At 38.8% G+C, this 19,574-nt stretch overlaps 1 protein-coding gene across 6 annotated transcripts in view; it reads right to left on the bottom strand.

The window, feature by feature from the left end:
• Positions 1-3,473: 3,473 nt before the first annotated feature.
• gapvd1 (GTPase activating protein and VPS9 domains 1) overlaps positions 3,474-19,574 on the bottom strand; it is a 73,620-nt gene continuing 57,519 nt past the window's right edge. For 5 of the 6 annotated variants that reach the window (XM_037536071.1, XM_037536076.1, XM_037536075.1 and 2 more), the window contains 10 exons: positions 18,977-19,048; positions 15,489-15,623; positions 12,427-12,553; positions 11,985-12,097; positions 10,251-10,410; positions 9,921-10,108; positions 9,586-9,799; positions 9,387-9,459; positions 8,427-8,624; positions 6,955-7,095 (listed from right to left, as the gene is read on the bottom strand). In XM_037536071.1, coding sequence (XP_037391968.1) covers positions 6,955-7,095; positions 8,427-8,624; positions 9,387-9,459; positions 9,586-9,799; positions 9,921-10,108; positions 10,251-10,410; positions 11,985-12,097; positions 12,427-12,553; positions 15,489-15,623; positions 18,977-19,048 — 1,421 coding nt within the window. Of the gene's footprint in view, positions 7,096-8,426; positions 8,625-9,386; positions 9,460-9,585; positions 9,800-9,920; positions 10,109-10,250; positions 10,411-11,984; positions 12,098-12,426; positions 12,554-15,488; positions 15,624-18,976; positions 19,049-19,574 lie in introns of all 6 variants that reach the window. The other variant, XM_037536072.1, reaches the window with a different exon arrangement.

Raw genomic sequence — 19,574 nt, forward strand, 5'->3', positions numbered from 1 at the left:
GAATATGAACCGATATCACATGTGCCTCTACGTGGCACAACAATCTTTCTTACTCTTTTTTTTCCTCATATGTGGGCTGAACCTCTCTCAGATGAAGACATGACATGACATTCCCTGTTCAGTGCATGTCAGCACCCAGACAGCTCACTTTTCCATCAGGCACATGGCCAGACAGGTCTCTCTGGATCGGGCCTTCAGAGCCATGGCCAGCAACACAGATTTGTTTGTAACTTCTGTCACCTGTTGCTCCAGTGACATGCAGTTTGACCAAAGCAGGTCAAAAAGAAATGTGGAAGCCCTTATTTGTAATGGTGTAGTGACAAAAAGTGGGCCAACAAATTTAGAGCACTCAGTGAGCTCACTGATATAGCTCAGGGCTGATCTCCGATATTAATGCTGACAGAAATCAGTGTCACAAGCATCAGGCACACAGACACAGGCCAGATCACTCTCACTGTGGAGCCATTAGCAACTGATGACACATGACTGACTGGCTGTGGTCTTTAGGGATAAGATGTAGCAATCTCTCAGGATGAATAACAGAGCATCTTGTTTTGAGCTGCCAGGGGTTGAGATGAGGGAATATCATTTCCTCCTATGAGCCAACTTTTCATTTTAAATGTTACTTACACAGCATTTCCTTTCATTTGTAAAACTACACTTTATTTGTAAAATTAGGCTTAATAAGTTTTAGACCAACTGAATTCTTTTAGACTATGTCTCCCCAGTCCTCCAGAGTCTGAGAAGTTTTTTTTTTTTTCTTTTTTGCTTCTCAGTACAGTAATTCTGAATGTCTCATGTCTCAAAGCTGTGTTCCCAATGACTAGTGCTTTATGGATCTGATCACAGTCGGCACAAAGACTGGATCCTCTTGAGTAGTAGTCTGTGTGTCCTGCAGCCGCCTCAGGGCTATTTCATTCAGCTTTAATATGTACACTTGAAGTTTTCTTCATTTAGCCTCCCTCTTTAATTTAATTGACGTGCTGCTGCCTTGTTTCGTTTGTCTTCTCATCAGTGAGGGGATTTCTTTCACCAGCTGCCTTTTCTCCCTTTGTATCGAGCAGTTCTTCTGAATGGTATTTACAGAATAAGGTGTATGTGACCTGAGTACACGGACCCAGCCAACTTTTATATCTACAACTGTTGTACCATAACTACTGGGTGGGTAGGAGGGCATGGTGCAAGGGAGCCCAGGGGGACTGGGTCCCTTAAAATCTTTATATAGATACAAACAAAACTGTACATTTATCAGTTATGTTCCATTAACACTACACTGACAGCCCTGATGTCTGTTTATTTCCCTCTTATTAATTATGCATTCAGGGTAGCTGTTTCAAACGGATCCTTCACAAACTGCAACATGACATATTTAATATTTATCATTTTTACAGTCTTAACAATCAAAATGATTCCATTCAAATAATATCTCCAAATATGTGTATTGCACCGCAGATGTTTTCGGAAGGCCAGTGGCGTGTCAGACAGCTATCACTAACTACTGTAATCCAAATCGGTGGTCTAATGTAAACATTCAGGTTAAGGTCAGATGCTAATGAATGGAGTAGCAGGCTTTGGGAGCATCATCTTGTTTGAGACATAACAATAAAGAGTAAACAAGCAAATTACATTATCATTTTTTATTTTATTATTATTCTTTTTTTAATCCATTAAATGTGATTTAGGTATGGGTCATTTACTGTTGTTCACTGTAGAAGTATTTTTTGGTTGGCTGGTTTTAAGCACTTTGTTCTGCCCTGCACTGGGACACAGAGCCAGTGTCTAATGCGTGTAGGATCACAGGATTCTTAGGACTGAGAAAGAAAGTGCTAAAGTAGTGTCCCTTTCGTCTTTCAGTTGCCTAAGCTACTTTTATAGCTTTTTAGAGCTGCTATTATTAGTAGCAGTAGTATTTTTAATAGTAGTATGCAAGTATTGATTACCCACTTGTTGAGAATCTGAACAGTAGATTTTATTCTCTTACTCCGTTATGGCTTAAAGGCTTGTCAGAGCTCTGTGTGGCTGAAATGGTAGGTTAACTCGCATTTCCCCGTTCTCTTCTATTGTAACTGTATATTTCATACAATATATGTTACATTACAGGAGTAAAACACCGTGACAGAACGACACACACTCTGTTTGCTCTGTGCGGTCGTTGCATATGGTGTGACTGCCATCTGCTGGCTTTCCACTGAATTGCTTACAAATCTTTTCCAGCGTAGACGTTATGACTTAAAGTAAACTTTGTCTGCCACAGTCCTGTCACGTCACCTGCTAAATCTAATCTTGTTTTGGTTCGTCATCGTGGCCTGTATGGACAGACAGCGTTTCATTCCAGACTTTTTTTTTGTGTAAAGTGGCTGCACATCAGAAACCATCATTTCAAGCACATGTTCACTCTCCTGGAAAAGAAACGGAGCGAGGGTGTCTATTACCGAAGAGAGGGAGCAAGGGCTATGCAGAGAAGAGCAGTGCAGGCACTCATGCACAAATCTCACTGGACTGATGATCTATGATTTCAGTGCCATCTGGGCCTGGCCTCAGGCTGCTTAGATCATCATGCAACAATCTGACATAAATATGTAACACGGTTGCGTCAGATAAAGCTTATTCCGAACGCCACTCTGCAGATTCATTTGCTAAACCAGCTGGATATTTGTTCCCAAACTGAGGAACAATAGCACTACTAGTACTAGGTACTTTTGGATCACTCCAGTGGGACTGAACTAGGGATACGGAGATTATCCATAAATAGCTCATGTTAAATTTCAGTGGGCTTTTTCCACAGGGTGGTGGGGTGGGGTGGGGTGGGGGGTCCATATCATCCCAATCTTTCCCACACAATGGCCATGCCATCTCCTAACCAGCGACTCATTTTGTTTTATTAATACAACTAATTAAGTTTTCCAAGCCAAATTTGAATTTAAATGAACAATCGTAGATATCATCAGGAGATGCAAAGGCACCCCACTGTGTACCTTTTTCCTGATAGAAAGATTACAATTAAAGCAGTGGAGTGCTACGGGTGAGGGAGAGTGAAGCTATTAGACGGAGAGAATCTCCAATTACAAATCCGCCATACACTTGTCAGTGGTAATTAAATGTTTGGGGAGTGGGGGGCTCTGCTATTCCTAGCTCGGAAATGAGAGCGGTCTTGTTTCGTCGAACTTGAACCCAATGAATAAATTTGGTGGACATGCTGCTGTCGTGGCCAGAGAGGAGCTGAAAGGGAGGCCTCGAGAAGATTCCAGCCTTAAACGGCGCAATTAAAGTGCTACGTATGTAAGTTATGACGTCATTTCTAAAAAGTGGTTTAAAAGAAAGAAGGATGCACTTTATTCACTGGTGCTGTAGAGAAAGAAGACAGAGACTGCCTTTTCATAGACCAAAGCGAGTTAGGGCGCAATTAGCGAACGGGCAGAGCAGCCAAAGTCTGCAATACAGTTAAGAACAATTATGCTTGGACCACTGAAAGATAAACAACAACTGTTTTAATAGTTTCGAGAATTCTATACAAGTTTATATGAATTAAGTCACAAAACAGACAGTATAGCTTCACACCATTTGGCCAACTGTGCAACTCTCACTCTCATATTTTATATGTATGTATGTATGTATGTATGTATGTATCTATATGTATACGTGTGTGTGTGGTTTTACTAAGACAGAAAGGAGGGAGAGAGAGAGAGAATATATTGTATATTTAGTTTATAGCAATTATTAAAGATTAAAAATTTGATTATAAAATCTTTAAATGCAAACCGAGTGTATAGCAAGATTAGACATAGAAACACAAAGGCAAATCCTAATTTTAACACCATTAAATCATTAAGGTGTAACCAGTGCCAGTCAGAGTGGTTTGATGTGAAATGCTCTGTTCTGTAGAAACTCCTTCAAAATTAGAAGTCAACATTATCCAAAGTGGTGGTGATGGGAACCGAATGCCTAAAGAGTTTTAATGCCCCTTAACGGATATATTGACCGATGCCTCAGACAGTGGGCCTCCATCAGCAATACCTTCCTAAATTCTTCTTGTGCTCAGGTGTGTGAAGATTCCATTCTTACCCAAGAACAAATCATTGGTGAATGTCAGAAATGGTTTTTAAGGAGAAATTCCTTCTTAAGAACAACTGGTGATTGAGGCTCAGTGTTTATTGGTGGTCCAAGTTTCTCTACAATTTCACACCAAACCACTCTGAATGACTGTTTACATCTCACCAATTGAGTTATGCAGAAATTTAATTAAAAAAAAAAACAAAACCAGAACTGTCTTTCAACATCCGAGCTGTGCAGAGTACTAGCAACTATTTTTTCAAAATTTCAGCCCTACAAATGCTCTGATTCCTAAAGGGTACTACAACCAAGACATACTTCTAAAATTTTGAAACATACTTTTTAAAAATCTTTTGTTTCAGTTCTGTTCTAGTTAGCTGATCATGTGCTGTAAGCACTGGGGCTAGAGTTGGGGGATCACAGCACCCACAACCTATGGCAACAGTATTGCTGGCCAGTATGGCCCAAGAATCTGTTTGACTATGTTTCTTTCATGTACTTGCAGTTAATTACTATTACTAAAAAAAAAAAAAAAAAAATATTACAGACGCACGTTTCTAAGTCAGTAAAATTTATACTAAACGGAGACCAAAAACTGCGGCAAGCCACAGCAGAGTCCACGATGCAAAAGAAACGAGCTTAATCACAAACACAAAAAAAAGAACATGTGCATAAAATCAAGGTGCATATATTGTATTTGTGTATACACTTCAAATACACGTTTAAATTAGTTAAATTAAAGAAATTTTTTTACACAGGACTTCTCTTGATTAGAACTCGACTGCTTTATCTTACAATAATTCATTATGAAAACCAAAATACCAAAGTGCTTTGGTATAATGCTCCCTACCAGTGAGACAAAATACTATAACATTATGCGCTGCTAGTAGTCAATATTCCTGGACACAACACTAAAGAAAGACTTGCTGGGCAATCATGTAATCCTCCAAAAAAAAAAAAAAAATTCCTTCTCATACACTGCAAATAAGGGCTTTGGCTGTTAGTGCTGTATGTGCAAGGACAGAGAATGACTCTACATGGCGTTAGTAACTATTCGCAAAAAGTACGCTTCATGCATCATTCAAATAAGGAAACGGAAGAAAATATACAAGCATAATGACAAAAGAACAGAAGACAATACACTTTACAGTCCCTTATGAAAGGACGAGGAGGTAGGCTGGCCATTCAGCGTACATGTTTTAAACCAAGGTCGGCACTGGACCTCGGGTGGTGTTCTATTTTAAGCATTCTAATTTTAAACATGCATGCAAAGACTGATTGGTCAGCAAAATACAGAGACAGATCTAAAACAAAAATATTTACTCTAGATGTAATGACTTGCCACTACACACAAAAAGAAAGCACATAACCCCATCTTATTAGTCCCAGTGCACTACATAACTCATAATGGCTAGGATTATGACTGACGGATATGTGAATATAAAGCATCTCTGACAATGCTATCACGAGGTAGCTACAGTGAACAAAGTGGCAATATTAACTGTATTTACCTCATGTTGTCATTCATAACGATCATTAGTCCTTGATTATCATGATAATGGATTTTTCCAGAATTTTCACAACTGTCACTTAATCTGAACTATCCATGAATATTTATCTAAACAATTATTTTATATTAGGTAGGTATTTTAAACTTTTCAACAGTATACACACAAAGGCGAACAAAAGAAAAGGGAGCCTCTTCATGACATTCCTCTGTTGATTTTATATTGATCTTATATCACTGTCCCTATACAACAAAGAACATAATGGGAATCAATTGCATTTTCAGTAGTTAAATCTGAAGTATCTCAAACACAGACCAATTAGAGCTTTCACAGAACTAACCGCGCAATAAGGGCAGAAGAGATGGAAATCCAAACCAACACTAAAATTTGAAACTAGAGTAACAAAGAACTGAAATTTGAAGGCACTGATGTAGGTTCATAAACAGAACATGCTGATCCACCTGTTAACACAAGAACCCAGTTTTCTCAGCTCTTGGTTCATTTCAAATCTTTTTACTCCAACCTGCAACTTTTCTTTTCATCTCCAGTGCATTAATTCCACACGCCACCGTCTTCTCCAATAGTCAGTTTACTAAACTACATTATGTATAAAGAAAATGATTAAATACAGGAGGAAAGTAATAAATACACTTTTATTTTATATAAATATGTGGGCCCTTATTTCCAAATTGTTCAGAGGAGAACAACTTTGAAGAAATGAACAATGCAAACACCAGCTTACATTCATTTTTCAAGCTGCCCTGTTAAAACATTTGATGAAAGTAGCAATCTCAAATACTGTATTAGCATAATTAATGTGATAACCAAACCACTGCAATGATATTTTGGCTTTCTCTATTATTCTGTATCAATAGTGGGTTTTAAATGACAGAAGATTGTACAATTTACCTAAGAAGGCATCGGTCCTTGATTATTCTCTTAAGACTCCCTATACTAACATGATTACATGATCACTACAAGGAAGCCTGGTCCCTTTTTTAGTTCATCCAGTTTTTTTAAATAACCAAGCAACCTTTGATGATGATTAAAAAAAAAAACCCAAAAACAGTTCTAGTAACCCTGCTACCACATCTCACAAATAATAAGAGATGCAGTCCAAAATTCCGAAATCACTTATGATCAGTCTGAGCCATTTCCCCCTCTTGACAGTAAGACACACCTATTTCACCCCATGTGACTGTATACTTTATTTCTTGTAAATGTGTCTGCGGCTCTATGTACAGCTATATAGATTTGACAAAGCAAAGTGAGAGACTGCCTTGCTGCTTGGGTTTGATGAAGGAGAGAGCAGTTGGTTGGGATGTTTCATCTTTTTCTTTTTCTCCCTCTCTTTCTCTCCTTCCTACAGTCTGCCCATGCAGGTGGCTGTTCTGCTTCACTTGCGATCGTCGATGGTTTTAATGAATTCCACAGCGGCCGTGAACTGCATCCACCAATAGCACTCCTCCCCGCTCAGCCGGCTGGCATAGAAATTATTGATATACTGAATGGTGGACAGAAGGCAGGGCGGGTTTGCCTGGAGGGAGGAAGGAAGGGAAAGAGAGAGTGAGAGAGAGACTGATTCACTTTGGAGAACCACACATGTATCTATGACACACTTCTAACTTGGCAGACACAGACATCGTCACTTTCAGAACAAAACCTCCAAAATGGTAACTTTACAGGAAAAGAGTAAAAAACGTGTAACTTTGGAAGAAGTAATATTGGACCATTTCCACTGGTCAATTCATCATAAAATGTACAATGTAAAGAGCATTTTCAAATTAATAAATAAATAAAAAGTGGACAAGGTTTTGCCCTCATAGCAACAATATGCACTTCAGAACCAACGCTCACATCTACACTATCCAGAGAATAGTGAAAACACATGAAACATACTAATCAAACATCAGACCCTTTATGAACTATGGATGTAGAGAGTGGCTCTTTTTACACAGATTAGCTAAATCAACTCTCAACAATGCACCATGTCTGCACCAAAATGACTGCATTATCATGGCAAAGGATGCCTTTTCATAGTCAATATTGCCAATGATACACTTAAGGGTTCTTTAAAAGACAAAACTGAAAGACATTTTACCATTACATGAAAAACATTAATTTGTTTAGAACTTGATGGCCAAAAAGTTGGGACAGGGCAAAAAAAGGCTGGACATTAAGTGGTACTAATAAAAACAGCCGGAGGAGCAACTACCTCATGTGACATGAGGCAGAGTCTCTCAGAAGTAAAGATGGGAAGAGGTTCAAAAATCTACATCTAAAAACTGTGGAACAATTTCAGAAAAATATTACTCAAGGAAAAATTTGTGAATATTCAACACATTCTCGCTCATTCTAAAGAACCATTTCACTATGCATAGAACCCATTTAAGCATGAAATAAACAGACCTTGTTGTTCTAAACAGAACAATTTCCTTTACTAAAGAACCCTTGCAGAACAGTCCTTTTTCAGTGTAAAGGCTTGCCAGAATTATTAAATGACTATGATCTAATTGCAATTATTCTAATTCATTCATTCATTTTCCAAGCCACTTTTCCCTCAGTCGCGGTGGGGGTGGGTGGAGGGTGCTGGAGCCTATCCCAGCAGTCATTGGGCGGAACGCAGGATACACCCTGGACAGGTCGCCAGTCCATCACAAGTCTAATGGACTTTAATTATTTAATTTTACACAGTTGTTAGTTTTCACAGTCATATGCTTACATTGAAATGTGATTTGGTCTTTTCATCCACTGGCTTGGTGTAAATACATGTAAATTAAAAATAATCACAAGCTAAAGTTTTATGATATTGACAGGAACTTTGATTCCTGTTTTCAATAATGTTTGCATGCCTGTACCTCAACTTACCCTGATGAGGACAAATACAAGCACAGGCACAAAGTCATCGGCTCCAGGCACAGCATCTTCATTGGCCAGGCTGAGCAGGTTCATGATAGTGGAGCACATCCGCAGGATGCACTGTACTTTGTCTCGTGGTGTTTTATATGCACTGATTGTCCTAATCTCAGCCTGTGCTGAGGGCCATGGAGCCTCCTTCAGATATACCTACAGAAACACATAGCCAGGTCACACACACATTCAATGGCTGACACATTTTTTGAGAATATATATCATGCTTCAGCTGGGAAAAAATACCACCAGTCACTAGCAGATTTGCTGTACTTTACATACTTTAAAAAAAAAAATTTTAAACTCTTTCAACAGAAAAAAAATACCTTTTCCATCACAAAAGGCACACAAATATGATGTGTATTACTGTCTATTTTATTCAAACAGACTAGCTGAAAATTTATAAAAAAAATAAATAAAAAAAAAGTATATACATTTTGAGATTAATGCATAATGCATGTTATGGTCACTAGCTCTTAATTTTCCTATTTAGCTCCTCTAGCTTCTCTATTTTCAGTGTGACATTTATCTGCTATCAGTTATAAGGATGGATATTTTTGGTTAGTGGACCAAGATAAATTTTAATATACACAATGACACTGATATCTGCTCTGGGATGTGCTGATCCTAAATAGTTCTGACTGATGCCAATTCCAATTTCTTTAAAGCCAATTTGACCAAACGCATATTTTTTTAGGCTCAAGCTGCTTTTTTGGGTTTTTTTTAACCCAGAGCTCACACTGATGTAAATGAACACTTGCCATTTCTTAGCAAATGTTGGGACAGAAATGTTATGATTCACTTATTAACTGGTTGGTATTATAGTGGCCCAGATCATCCTTTGGTCTAAAGTGCTCTTTGGTCTGCTTTTGTGCTCTTGGGAGTAAATATAAAAGTGAAGTTCTGAACTGCAATTACCTCTGGGATCTGAAGAGCCTTATGGTTGGCAGTCACAACCTTAGACAGACGATTAATATGCTCTTGCAAGACCCTGGAGACAAGAATTTACCATCATATAAACAAAAGACAGGAAAGTCTTTTTATAATTATACAGGCATGTGGAAGAAAGAGACATAAAAAGAACAGAGACAACGCAGTAGATGTATAGTTCTCTCACTGGTCTCGAAGAATGTCTCCATCCTGATTGGGGTAGAAGGCTAGTTTGAAGATGCGGTTCATGACGCTGCGTTCAATGGCCATCTGAGCATCCTGGAGCTGCTCCTCACTGGCATACTGCCAGATGGCATCATGTGCCATGGCACCATACAGATAACGCAGGAAATCTTCCACAGCTGCAGTCTTATCATCAGCCGCTGTGAAGCCCTGAAATGCTACAGATGTAGCCATCATAAAACAAGAGTATGTCTTATAACTACTGAGATTCGCTGCTGTTGATGGTATTTGGGGATAATAATCCTTTGAATGACAAACGATGAGACAAAAAATACAAACCTCTGATGAAATCCTGCATTTTGGACTCCATGTGTTCCAGAAGCAGTCGGACACAGACAGTGGTGAAGTAGCGGTTGGCCACTTCTTTATCTCTAAGTACCCTTTGCAGCAACCTCTCTAGATGAGCCTGAGACGTCTGCAGCCCTTGCCGACATCGTGTCAGATATGCTATGTATGGAGCCCGCTTCCTGTCAGACACATATTACCCAACAACCAACTCAATGACAGGAAAAAGACCACGTCTACAAATTTGATCGTATTTTTATTGGATGGTAGGGTACTTCACTGGTCCTCATTTAAGACTGTTAGTAGTTTTGTCTGTATGTTTACCTGTAGTCCTCTGCGATGGCAGTGAGCAGTTTTCTGCAGGTCCGGGGGTCAAGGCGACTGACGCAGCGCATGGTCTCCTGGATCTGAGCCATCTGGTTCTTATCCTGCAGGTTAATGGCCTCTGCCAGCTGCACTTTTAGAAAGCATACAATCTCATTTTCTAGAGAGAGAGAGAGAGAGAGAGAGAGAGAGAGAGAGAGAGAGAGAGAGAGAGAGAGAGAGAGAGAGAGAGAAAGAGAAAGAGAAAGAGAAAGAGAAAGAGAGAGAGAGAGAAAAAAAAGAGAGAGAGAGAGAGAAAAAAAAGAGAGAGAGAGAGAGAGAGAGAGAGAGAGAGAGAGAGAGAGAGAGAGAGAGAGAGAGAGAGAGAGAGAGAGAGAGAGAGAGAGAGAGAGAGAGAGAGAAAATGAAAATATATGAATTAAAAACCTCCCTGAATAATTACTGGAGTAGCCACTATCATTAAGCTGAATACTGCTTGTTAGAATAAGAATAAACTGAAACACACCTTATGTGCACTAATTAGTGATTTATACTGGTGTCTATTAGTTATTTTTCAAATAACAAGGCAGTGACTATCACTGCAAATGTGAGGTTTAGTATGCTAGGGCATTTAAATGTTCTGCCTGAGCTTTACATGGCATATAATGCTGACAGTCATTATGTACACATTTGGAAGTTGTGGGGGGAAAAAAAACAGTAGTTGTTTTTAGGACAGATAGGTAGAAATCAAATACAAATGGTTCATTACTGACCAAGAGCTATAAACACATAGAAAATCTGATATAAATCCGAGAGAAACAAGTAAATATTAAAAGAGTAAGTGCAGGCATGATGTAATGTTCTGCAAGCATGGTGACATCATAATTTACGAGAGCTTTACAGTTTACTTTTACCATTGTCTTCTGGTAGTTTTTTAGAGAGGTTATTATATAAAATCCATAGACTAACAAGTTCCAAGTAGGACTGCAAACAATGATAACATCTGATTAATCAATTTACAGCTTTGATTAATCAACTAATCAGGAAAGGAAAAAGTGCAGCTATTAGTCCAGAAAACATTTATGTAGGACAGAACAAAAAACACTGCAGTAATCAATGTGCAAGGTACACCAATAACACAACGACTCGAACACATTTTACATTCATAATATTATAGAAGTAGTTTGATTCACTAAAACTTTGCATTGCTATAACAATTTGTTTTCTAACAATAAAGCAAAGATAAACTAATCAACTGTGTGGTAGGTAACATCATTATCAAATCACATATTACTGAGCACACAAAATAAGCTATATCAGACATGCAGTATCTTCAAGCATGATGATTACATGTAAAACATGCATGTGATGTCAGCCTTTAAAAATATCCAAAATATGCAACTCATCCCTTTAGCCAATTCTATTTTGTTAAATGGATTGTAACTGAAAAGCCAACAACAACAGGCTATTTTTAACTTTTGACCATAGTATTACTGTGGTTCAAGCAGTCACAGATCACACTGAGGTTTTGCCATTTTGTGTCTGCTCACCTGCTCACCTCACTGAACTACAGTCTCTCACTGCAGAACTACAAAGTACTTGTATACGGTGTGGAGTTGACAAAATGGCCAATGAGTGTAGATACAGATATGCGCAATTAGTTGTTGCAGAAATAGCTCTAAGCTTTCAAAAATAATGTATTTGCTGATTCTAAATTTAAGTGTCAGCTCTAGAGTGTGTGACTGTAATATATACCCTCAGGGTCTGTATGATCAGGGAGGCCATTCCGTGTAGTTACAGGAGGTATAATAGGAAAAACAACAGAATCTGCAGAGCACAGAGCCAACCTTAATTTCTTCTTAGCATCACTGCAGAGGGGAGAGAGAGAGAGAGAGAGAGAGAGAGAGAGAGAGAGAGAGAGAGAGAGAGAGAGAGAGAGAGAGAGAGAGAGAGAGAGAGAGAGAGAGAGAGAGAGAGAGAGAGAGAGAGAGAGAGAGAGAGAGAGAGAGAGAGAGAGAGAGAGAGAGAGAGAGAGAGAGAGAGAGAGAGAGACACATACTAAGGTCAACTACTTCCTAAAACAAAACTACACAAGCATCTTAGTGTTGAACAAATATAAAGTTACAAGACAAGCCTAATGCTTACAATTGATAGGAATACATAACTAAAGGGACCAAAAGGTGAACGTTAGCCAGACCTGAAGGAGAACTTGTCCTGAGGCTGTGCTGTCTGACTGGCAGAGTCTGGCAGGTCATCTGTAGAGATGTTCTGCAGGCCCTCTTCTCTAGGGGAGTCATGTTCACTTTCACCCTCTCTACACACATCTGTAAAACACATTTATACAATCAGGAAAATTGTTAAGGATTAGATTACAAAGTACACACATACCCGATAAAGCTTAAATGATTATTTTAAGAAAGCAACATTATGTGTTTTCCCCATAATGGGGGCGGTCATGGGCTGGAGGTTAGGGAACCAGCCTTGCGTCCGGAAGGTTGCCGGTTTGATCCCCTGAGCCGATAGGACGTGACTGAGGACCCCAGCTGCTCCCTGGGCGCCATGGATAGGGCTGCCCTCCACTCCGGTCAAGTGTGGTCACTGCCCCCTAGTGTGAGTCTTTACCAGTGTGTATACGGTGTTTCATTGCACAGATGGGTTATATTGTGGCGGTGATATTTTGACATTGTGGGATTAATAAGGGTCACTCAATCTTAATAATGCTTTCTGTATTCTTTTTTTGTGAACAACTTTATTTTTGACAACACAGACACAAATAAATGCTGCCCCCCTGAACTCCATCCTTCACAGAAACAAAAGATAAACACCATAAATCAAGCTTAGTATATATGTCTATATATAGTCACATGCACATCTGTGCCTGCATAACTTTAGTAACATATTTTAAAAATACATACATACATACATACATACATACATACATACATACATAAATAAATAAATAAATAAATAATGCTGGAGTTAACAGAGTGACGACTAAGATTAATCTGATGTCCTGTCCTAGCATGCATTATAGCATGCGTACTCTATATCGCTAATTTACCATTTTCAAACCCTTTATTCATGCACTAATGTTACCAGTTAAATTTTCCCATATTTGGATCGTCAAAGCCTTAACGTTATGAATTCTAGCAGTAGAGAGCTCCATCATAACTATTTCATGAAAGTAAAATAACCACTTCCTACTATGCAATACATGAGGGTGCAACGCTTTCTGTATTTTTGAAAAAGTGACCTGGAATGCTACAGATTTCTAATGCTAGTGAAATCCCAACCATGTCCATTTTTCAAGAAACATGACTGAAAATACACGGCTTTTTGGACAGAAGACAGTCATTGATTTGATGCACTGTGTGACTGCACTATACACTTGCAAATATGCACTTGCAGATTTGCCCTTGTTTGATCACTGGACTTCATCACTGGTGACACTTGAATCAGCAGCAGAGACTGAGCAACTCAAATCTAGCTTCCACCATTTCTGGATGCGAAACAGTCCTTCATTACACTGCTACATTAAAAAGTAAAAAGTAAAAGTAAAAAACGTCTTTTGGATTCTCCCAAAACATTTAGAGCCTGATTTTCATGCAGGCTCAAATGCAGTCCAACATAGAACTGACAAATGTATAAAATTTTGGTCGCAAGGGTATTTATTCCCACTTGCACTTATTTGTTACTTTGGTAGTCAGAAGCGATAGTGCCTGTGACAACTGGGTGTACTGATGCAACTGAAGGTGTGGTATTCAAATCTGTTGGTGCAATGGTATATGTTAACCACTTAGTCCAAAAAACAAATTTACATTACTGTTTCCTCAGTCCTACTCATAAAACAAGAGCAAACTGATATTGTCCTCACCTTAAGAACTGGCATATATACGTGTATACCTTTTCACAGTGTAATTTTGTGGACAAACATTATTCCAACACCCTTAAATATAATTAGGTCATTTCTCCTAATTACAAGCTACAACTAAATACAAAGAGTTTACATTTTTTATAACAAATAAGAAAAAGAACTTAATTTGTGAATCAGACTGTTGGCATATCATTTAGCAAGGAACAATATATGGGGAGATTCACGCGAAAGAGGCCCTGAATATTCCATTTTAACTCCCGTTAAAATGAAGCAATCTGAACGGAAAAAAATACACTACATACCTCAACGTATGTGTACTGAATTACATTACATGTGATCCTGGAAGTGATATCTCTTTTCTGCCAGACATATAAAGGGGTATGGGGTTATACACACAGAAGTTGCAAATGGAGGTTAAACGTTGTGACTGCTGTCTGGCGCCTACCTCATTGCTTCGATGCTGAAGCATCCCAACTTGCTCGAGCTCCATATACTGAGGAGCACACTGCATATTGTTTCACTCAGCTTGCTTTGTCCTAGTGAGATTATTAGCGAGTTATCACAGAATATTCAGGGGCCTCTTTTGAGTGAATCTCCCTGTATAATGAACAGAATTCATGTAATGTCTAAGCCATATTCAGGGCTGTTTTTAAAACAGCATGTTTTTTTTGGCAGAAGAAAATAAGGAATATATGGGTCAGAAATCTCATGTACAATTGTACAGATGTGGTTTTCCAAAACAGTAACACATTTACAAATGAATCTAGAAATCTATGGACTTATCATCCTGCAACACATCCCTAATACAAAGTCAATGCAAATGGACACAAGATGCATGCAAACAGTCTTACGTTTATCGTTTTGTACCAGGCGTGCTCTTGGCAAGTAGGGCAACAGCACATGCAAAGTGCAGTTCTGTAATGAATCTTTTTTTTCTGCTTGTCATTATAGAAGCATGTGCAAAAGACTGGGATTAGTGGGGCACAATGATTGGTTGGTGAGACACTGCCCCACTAAATGACCCCACACTGCTGGGCCTTCACACATATGACTGCACACCTCAGATGAATTCTATGTTACAATCCACTCATGGTGTTCATGGCATCTTCAGAAACATTTAAATCGTTGATGTGAAAACAAAACCTTGGATCCACTTTTATTCATTTACATGTGGAGTTGGTTCCCCCTTTGCAGCTATAACAGCTTCCACTCTTCTGGGAAGGCTTTCCTACACTATTTTGGAGTGTGTCTGAGAATTTGTGCTTATTCATCCAAAGGAGTTTTGTGCTTGTGCTGTGACCACAAACATAAGGCCCTTAATGTTACTAGGAAGTAATATACAGTTATTAAATGCTGCAGTGACTTTTTCAGTCAAACTATCTTACCTTGTCCATCATAGGTCGCAGCTGTTGCTCCTTCACTAGGGCTAGTTCTCTTGATGTTCCGATATTTATCCAATATGTCCTCTGCTGCCTGAGCATGACAGCTCTGCCTAAGTAATGAAGGCTCATCTGATGTACCTAGCACACACACACACACACACACACACACACAAAGCCAAATCATATCAGGTCATAAAATGAATTACAAAAGCCACATTTAATTTGAATGGTAAAGGCTGAGTTTACCAAAGTGATATACAGAGAAAATTCCAGTAAATTATGCTGTTATCTACCATTACACTGCAGCTACAGCTACAACACTGCACAAACTGTCAAATAGCTTCAAAAAACGAATCAGTCAAAAAGTCTTTCATATTACAAAATTAAGAAATACTTCAGACCATTTTTAAAACTGGGATTGTATACAATGTTGTGTAATAAGTTTAGGCATTATTTTAACAATAATTATAATTTCATAGCAATTATGGTATTGGTATTTGCCATGCTACTTTTAATACAGGTACGTGTGTCAGCATCAGCTTATTTATATGCAAGTCAATTTATTGCATTCATTTATAAGCACTATGGCATTTTTCCTCCACACACACACAGACCAAATTATCCAAACTGTGCTCAAAGTGTCAATATTTAGTGTGACCACCATTATTATCTAGCACTGCCATAATCCTCTTGGACATGGAATTCACCAGAGCTGCACAGGATGCTAATGGAATCCTCTTCCACTCCTCCATGATGACGTCACGGAGCTGGTGGATGTTGGACACCTTGCGCTCCTCCTTCTTCTGCTTGAGGATGCCCCACAGGTGCTCAATTGGGTTTAGGTCTGGAGACATACTTGGCCAGTCCATCACCTTTACCTTCAGCAAGGCAGTTGTTATCTTGGAGGTGTGTGTGGGGTCGTTATTGAGTTGGAAAACTGCCATGCGGCGCAATTTCCGAAGGGAGGGATCACGCTCTGCTTCAGAAAGTCACAGTAGATGTTGGAATTAATGCTTCCCTCAATGAATAGCAGCTCCTCAGTGCTGGCAGCACTCATGCAGCTCCAGACCATGATGCTACCACCACCATGCTTGCTACCACACTGTAGGCAAGAGACAGTTGTCTTGGTACTCCTCACCAGGGAGCCACCACACATGCTGGACACCATCTGAGCCAAACAAGTTTATCTTTGTCTCGTCAGACCACAATACATGGTTCCAGTAATGCATATTCTTGGACTGCTTCTCTTCAGCAAACTGTTTGTGGGATTTCTTGTGCGTCAGCTTCAGAAGAGGCTTCCTTTTGGGACGACGGCCATGCAGACAGAGTTGATGCTTTGTGTGGCGTATGGTCTGAGCACTGACAGGCTGACCTCCCACTTCTTCAACCTCTGCAACAATGCAAGCAGCACTCATGTATCTATTTTTTTAAGCTAACATCTGGATATGATGCTGAACACGTGGACTTCTTTGGTCGACCCTGATGAGGCCTGTTCCAAGTGGAACCTGTCCTTGAAAACTGCTGTATGACCTTGGCCACCATGCTATAGCTCAGTTTCAGGGTGTTAGCAGTCTTCTTATAGCCTAGGCGTCTTTGAGGAGAACAGCAATTCTATTTCTCACATCCTCAGAGAATTCTTTGCCATGAGGTGCCATGTTGAATATCCAGTGGCCAGTATGAGTGAATTGTACCCAAGACACCAAATTTAACAGCCCTGTTCCGCATTCACACCTGGAACTTCCTAACTCTAATAAGCCACATGACACCAGGGAGGGACAACGACACAATTGGGCACAACTTGGATATGTTCACTGTGAGGTGTAGCCACTTGTGCTGCCAGCTATTTAGACATTAATGGCTGTGTGTTGAATTCTTTTCAGAGGACAGTAAATCTGCACTGCTATACAAGCTGTACACTAAGTTATATCTAGTATATAGTACTTTATCTAGACACTTTATCCACTGCTCTAAGTCAATATCATGCTGCTATAGCAAACTTGCACTCTGGACTTCATATTGCTGCTAACTGCCTACTCTCCTACTCTCCCTCTCTTGTGTACTTTCTATTTATTTATCTATTTTAATAACAGCTCTTGGGTGTAAACTGGACCATGAGATCTTAATTTCGTTCCACCTCATGTACCATGTGATGCGAATGACAATAAAATCTCCTTGAATCCTTGGAATCCAAGTTTAATTTCTATAATGTTGTCCAATGAAAAGATTTAATACAATATTTGCAGATGTGTGAGACGTGTATATACATACACCCTCTATGCCCACTTCTACATTTCATATGAAACTTTTTAAAAATGGAGAAGTTAAATATGTTGGGCGTCTTTTCTAGTGAACAAACATTTTATTTGTTGCTGTGATGTTTTCTTCAACTTTCTTTTAGTTTTATGTGAATGTGGAGAATGTATGGAATTAATTTTGTGCCAGAAGTTTCAAATAAAATATTAAAATCCACAATCAAATTTTGAGTATCAAAATGTCCAAAATATGTTGCAAATACAAATAGAAACAATTAAATCAAACTTAATTTCTCAAAAAACATTACCTCTCATTTCCATACATTTGGACATACATTTATTACTCATTTTGAGTTTTTGCTTTAACTTTTTTTTTCTATTTCTTCATTTTGCATTCTGCAATTTTCAGCATTTTACTTCTGGAATCGCTCTTTTGCTTCTGACTTTTGGCAGTTTTTAACAGGGGGCAGGTCTTAGAAGAGGACATTCACACAAACTCTCTACTGGTTAACTGATTGGGATTTGCAGGTCTTTTAAACCTCTCAGCATGAACCACCCCCTCAGCATGGCGGGAACACACAGTACTCAGAAGACCTGTCACTCCTAATTAGTTGACCAATAGAAATTGCAGGTGAATGCCCCTCTTGTAAGACCTGTTAAAGAAGTGCCAAAAATCAGAAGCAAAGGAGCGATTTCAGAAACAAACGTTTATCAGCAAATACAGAAAAAAATTAAAGCACAAACTGGCAAAATGAGCAACGCATTATCTGAATGAGAGAAAATCAATAGTAACCCTTATGAAAAATGATGTTTGATCTGACTCATTATTTATACTTGTAACATATTTTTAACATTTTGATCCTTAATATTTTGCTTGTAGACTGTATTCATATTGACATAAAATTAACTCCACAGACCTGGTCAAAGGCAGAATGGAAAATTTAGTTGAAAAGGTGGTCTTTAAAATAACTAAATTTTCAGAAATTTAACTGCTTTCATAAAATTTACATCACCTACAAGACAATGCTGCTTTAGACATGGCACTGCCAATTTAAAAAGACAGCTTCTCTGAGGTAGTTAAATTCAGAACAACCTGAAACAGTAGCTGTCTGATAGTTTGGATTATTACTTACTGGACTATTACTAAGCATTATTATCTATTATTAAGCAGTATGAAAGTCATGCACTAAGTTTGTAAATAAGAATGAGCCAGAAAGGTGGGGATAAACAGCAGCAGACCTAGAGGGACCCTCTCTCCTCCTTGTTCGTCTTTTTCCTGCTTGTCCCGCTTTCGGAATGCTGCAATTGGTGCTGTAGAGAGAAAAAAAAAAAGTCAGTGCACAAATCAGTACTAAACTGCATCCCTGCCGGCAAATCCCCTTTTATTTATGATTAACACTATCTACTAGGAATCCACTCTTGAGAATTTACTGATATGGTTCCTTCATGTCACAGAAGAGTCCAAATTACTGTCCACAAAACTACTCCACTCCTTAAATACAAAAAAGCAAATAAAAACTAAGAGAACATCCAAATAATTAATATAATCCTTTAAGCCTGCAGCGGGAAGAGAATGTTTACAACATACAACTGTACAAGGAACAAGTATGCTTAGAATTAAGGTTGCAACGTTTGTTCTTTAAAATTTTTCACTAACAAATAAAAAAACATTTTACATTAAATAAAAGTGTAGGCAAATGCACCTGAAACTGGTATCTACCAGTTCACAAATAAAAAGCAAAACAACTGCATGGATGAGGATGCAAAGCTTCACTGAGGCAAGTCACAGCTCCAGCCATCGCACAGTGGGACGAGGAGTGAGTCTACAAAATCTAGA

The sequence above is a fragment of the Pygocentrus nattereri genome, chromosome 29 (assembly GCF_015220715.1).
Source record: "Pygocentrus nattereri isolate fPygNat1 chromosome 29, fPygNat1.pri, whole genome shotgun sequence".
NCBI lineage: Eukaryota > Metazoa > Chordata > Actinopteri > Characiformes > Serrasalmidae > Pygocentrus > Pygocentrus nattereri.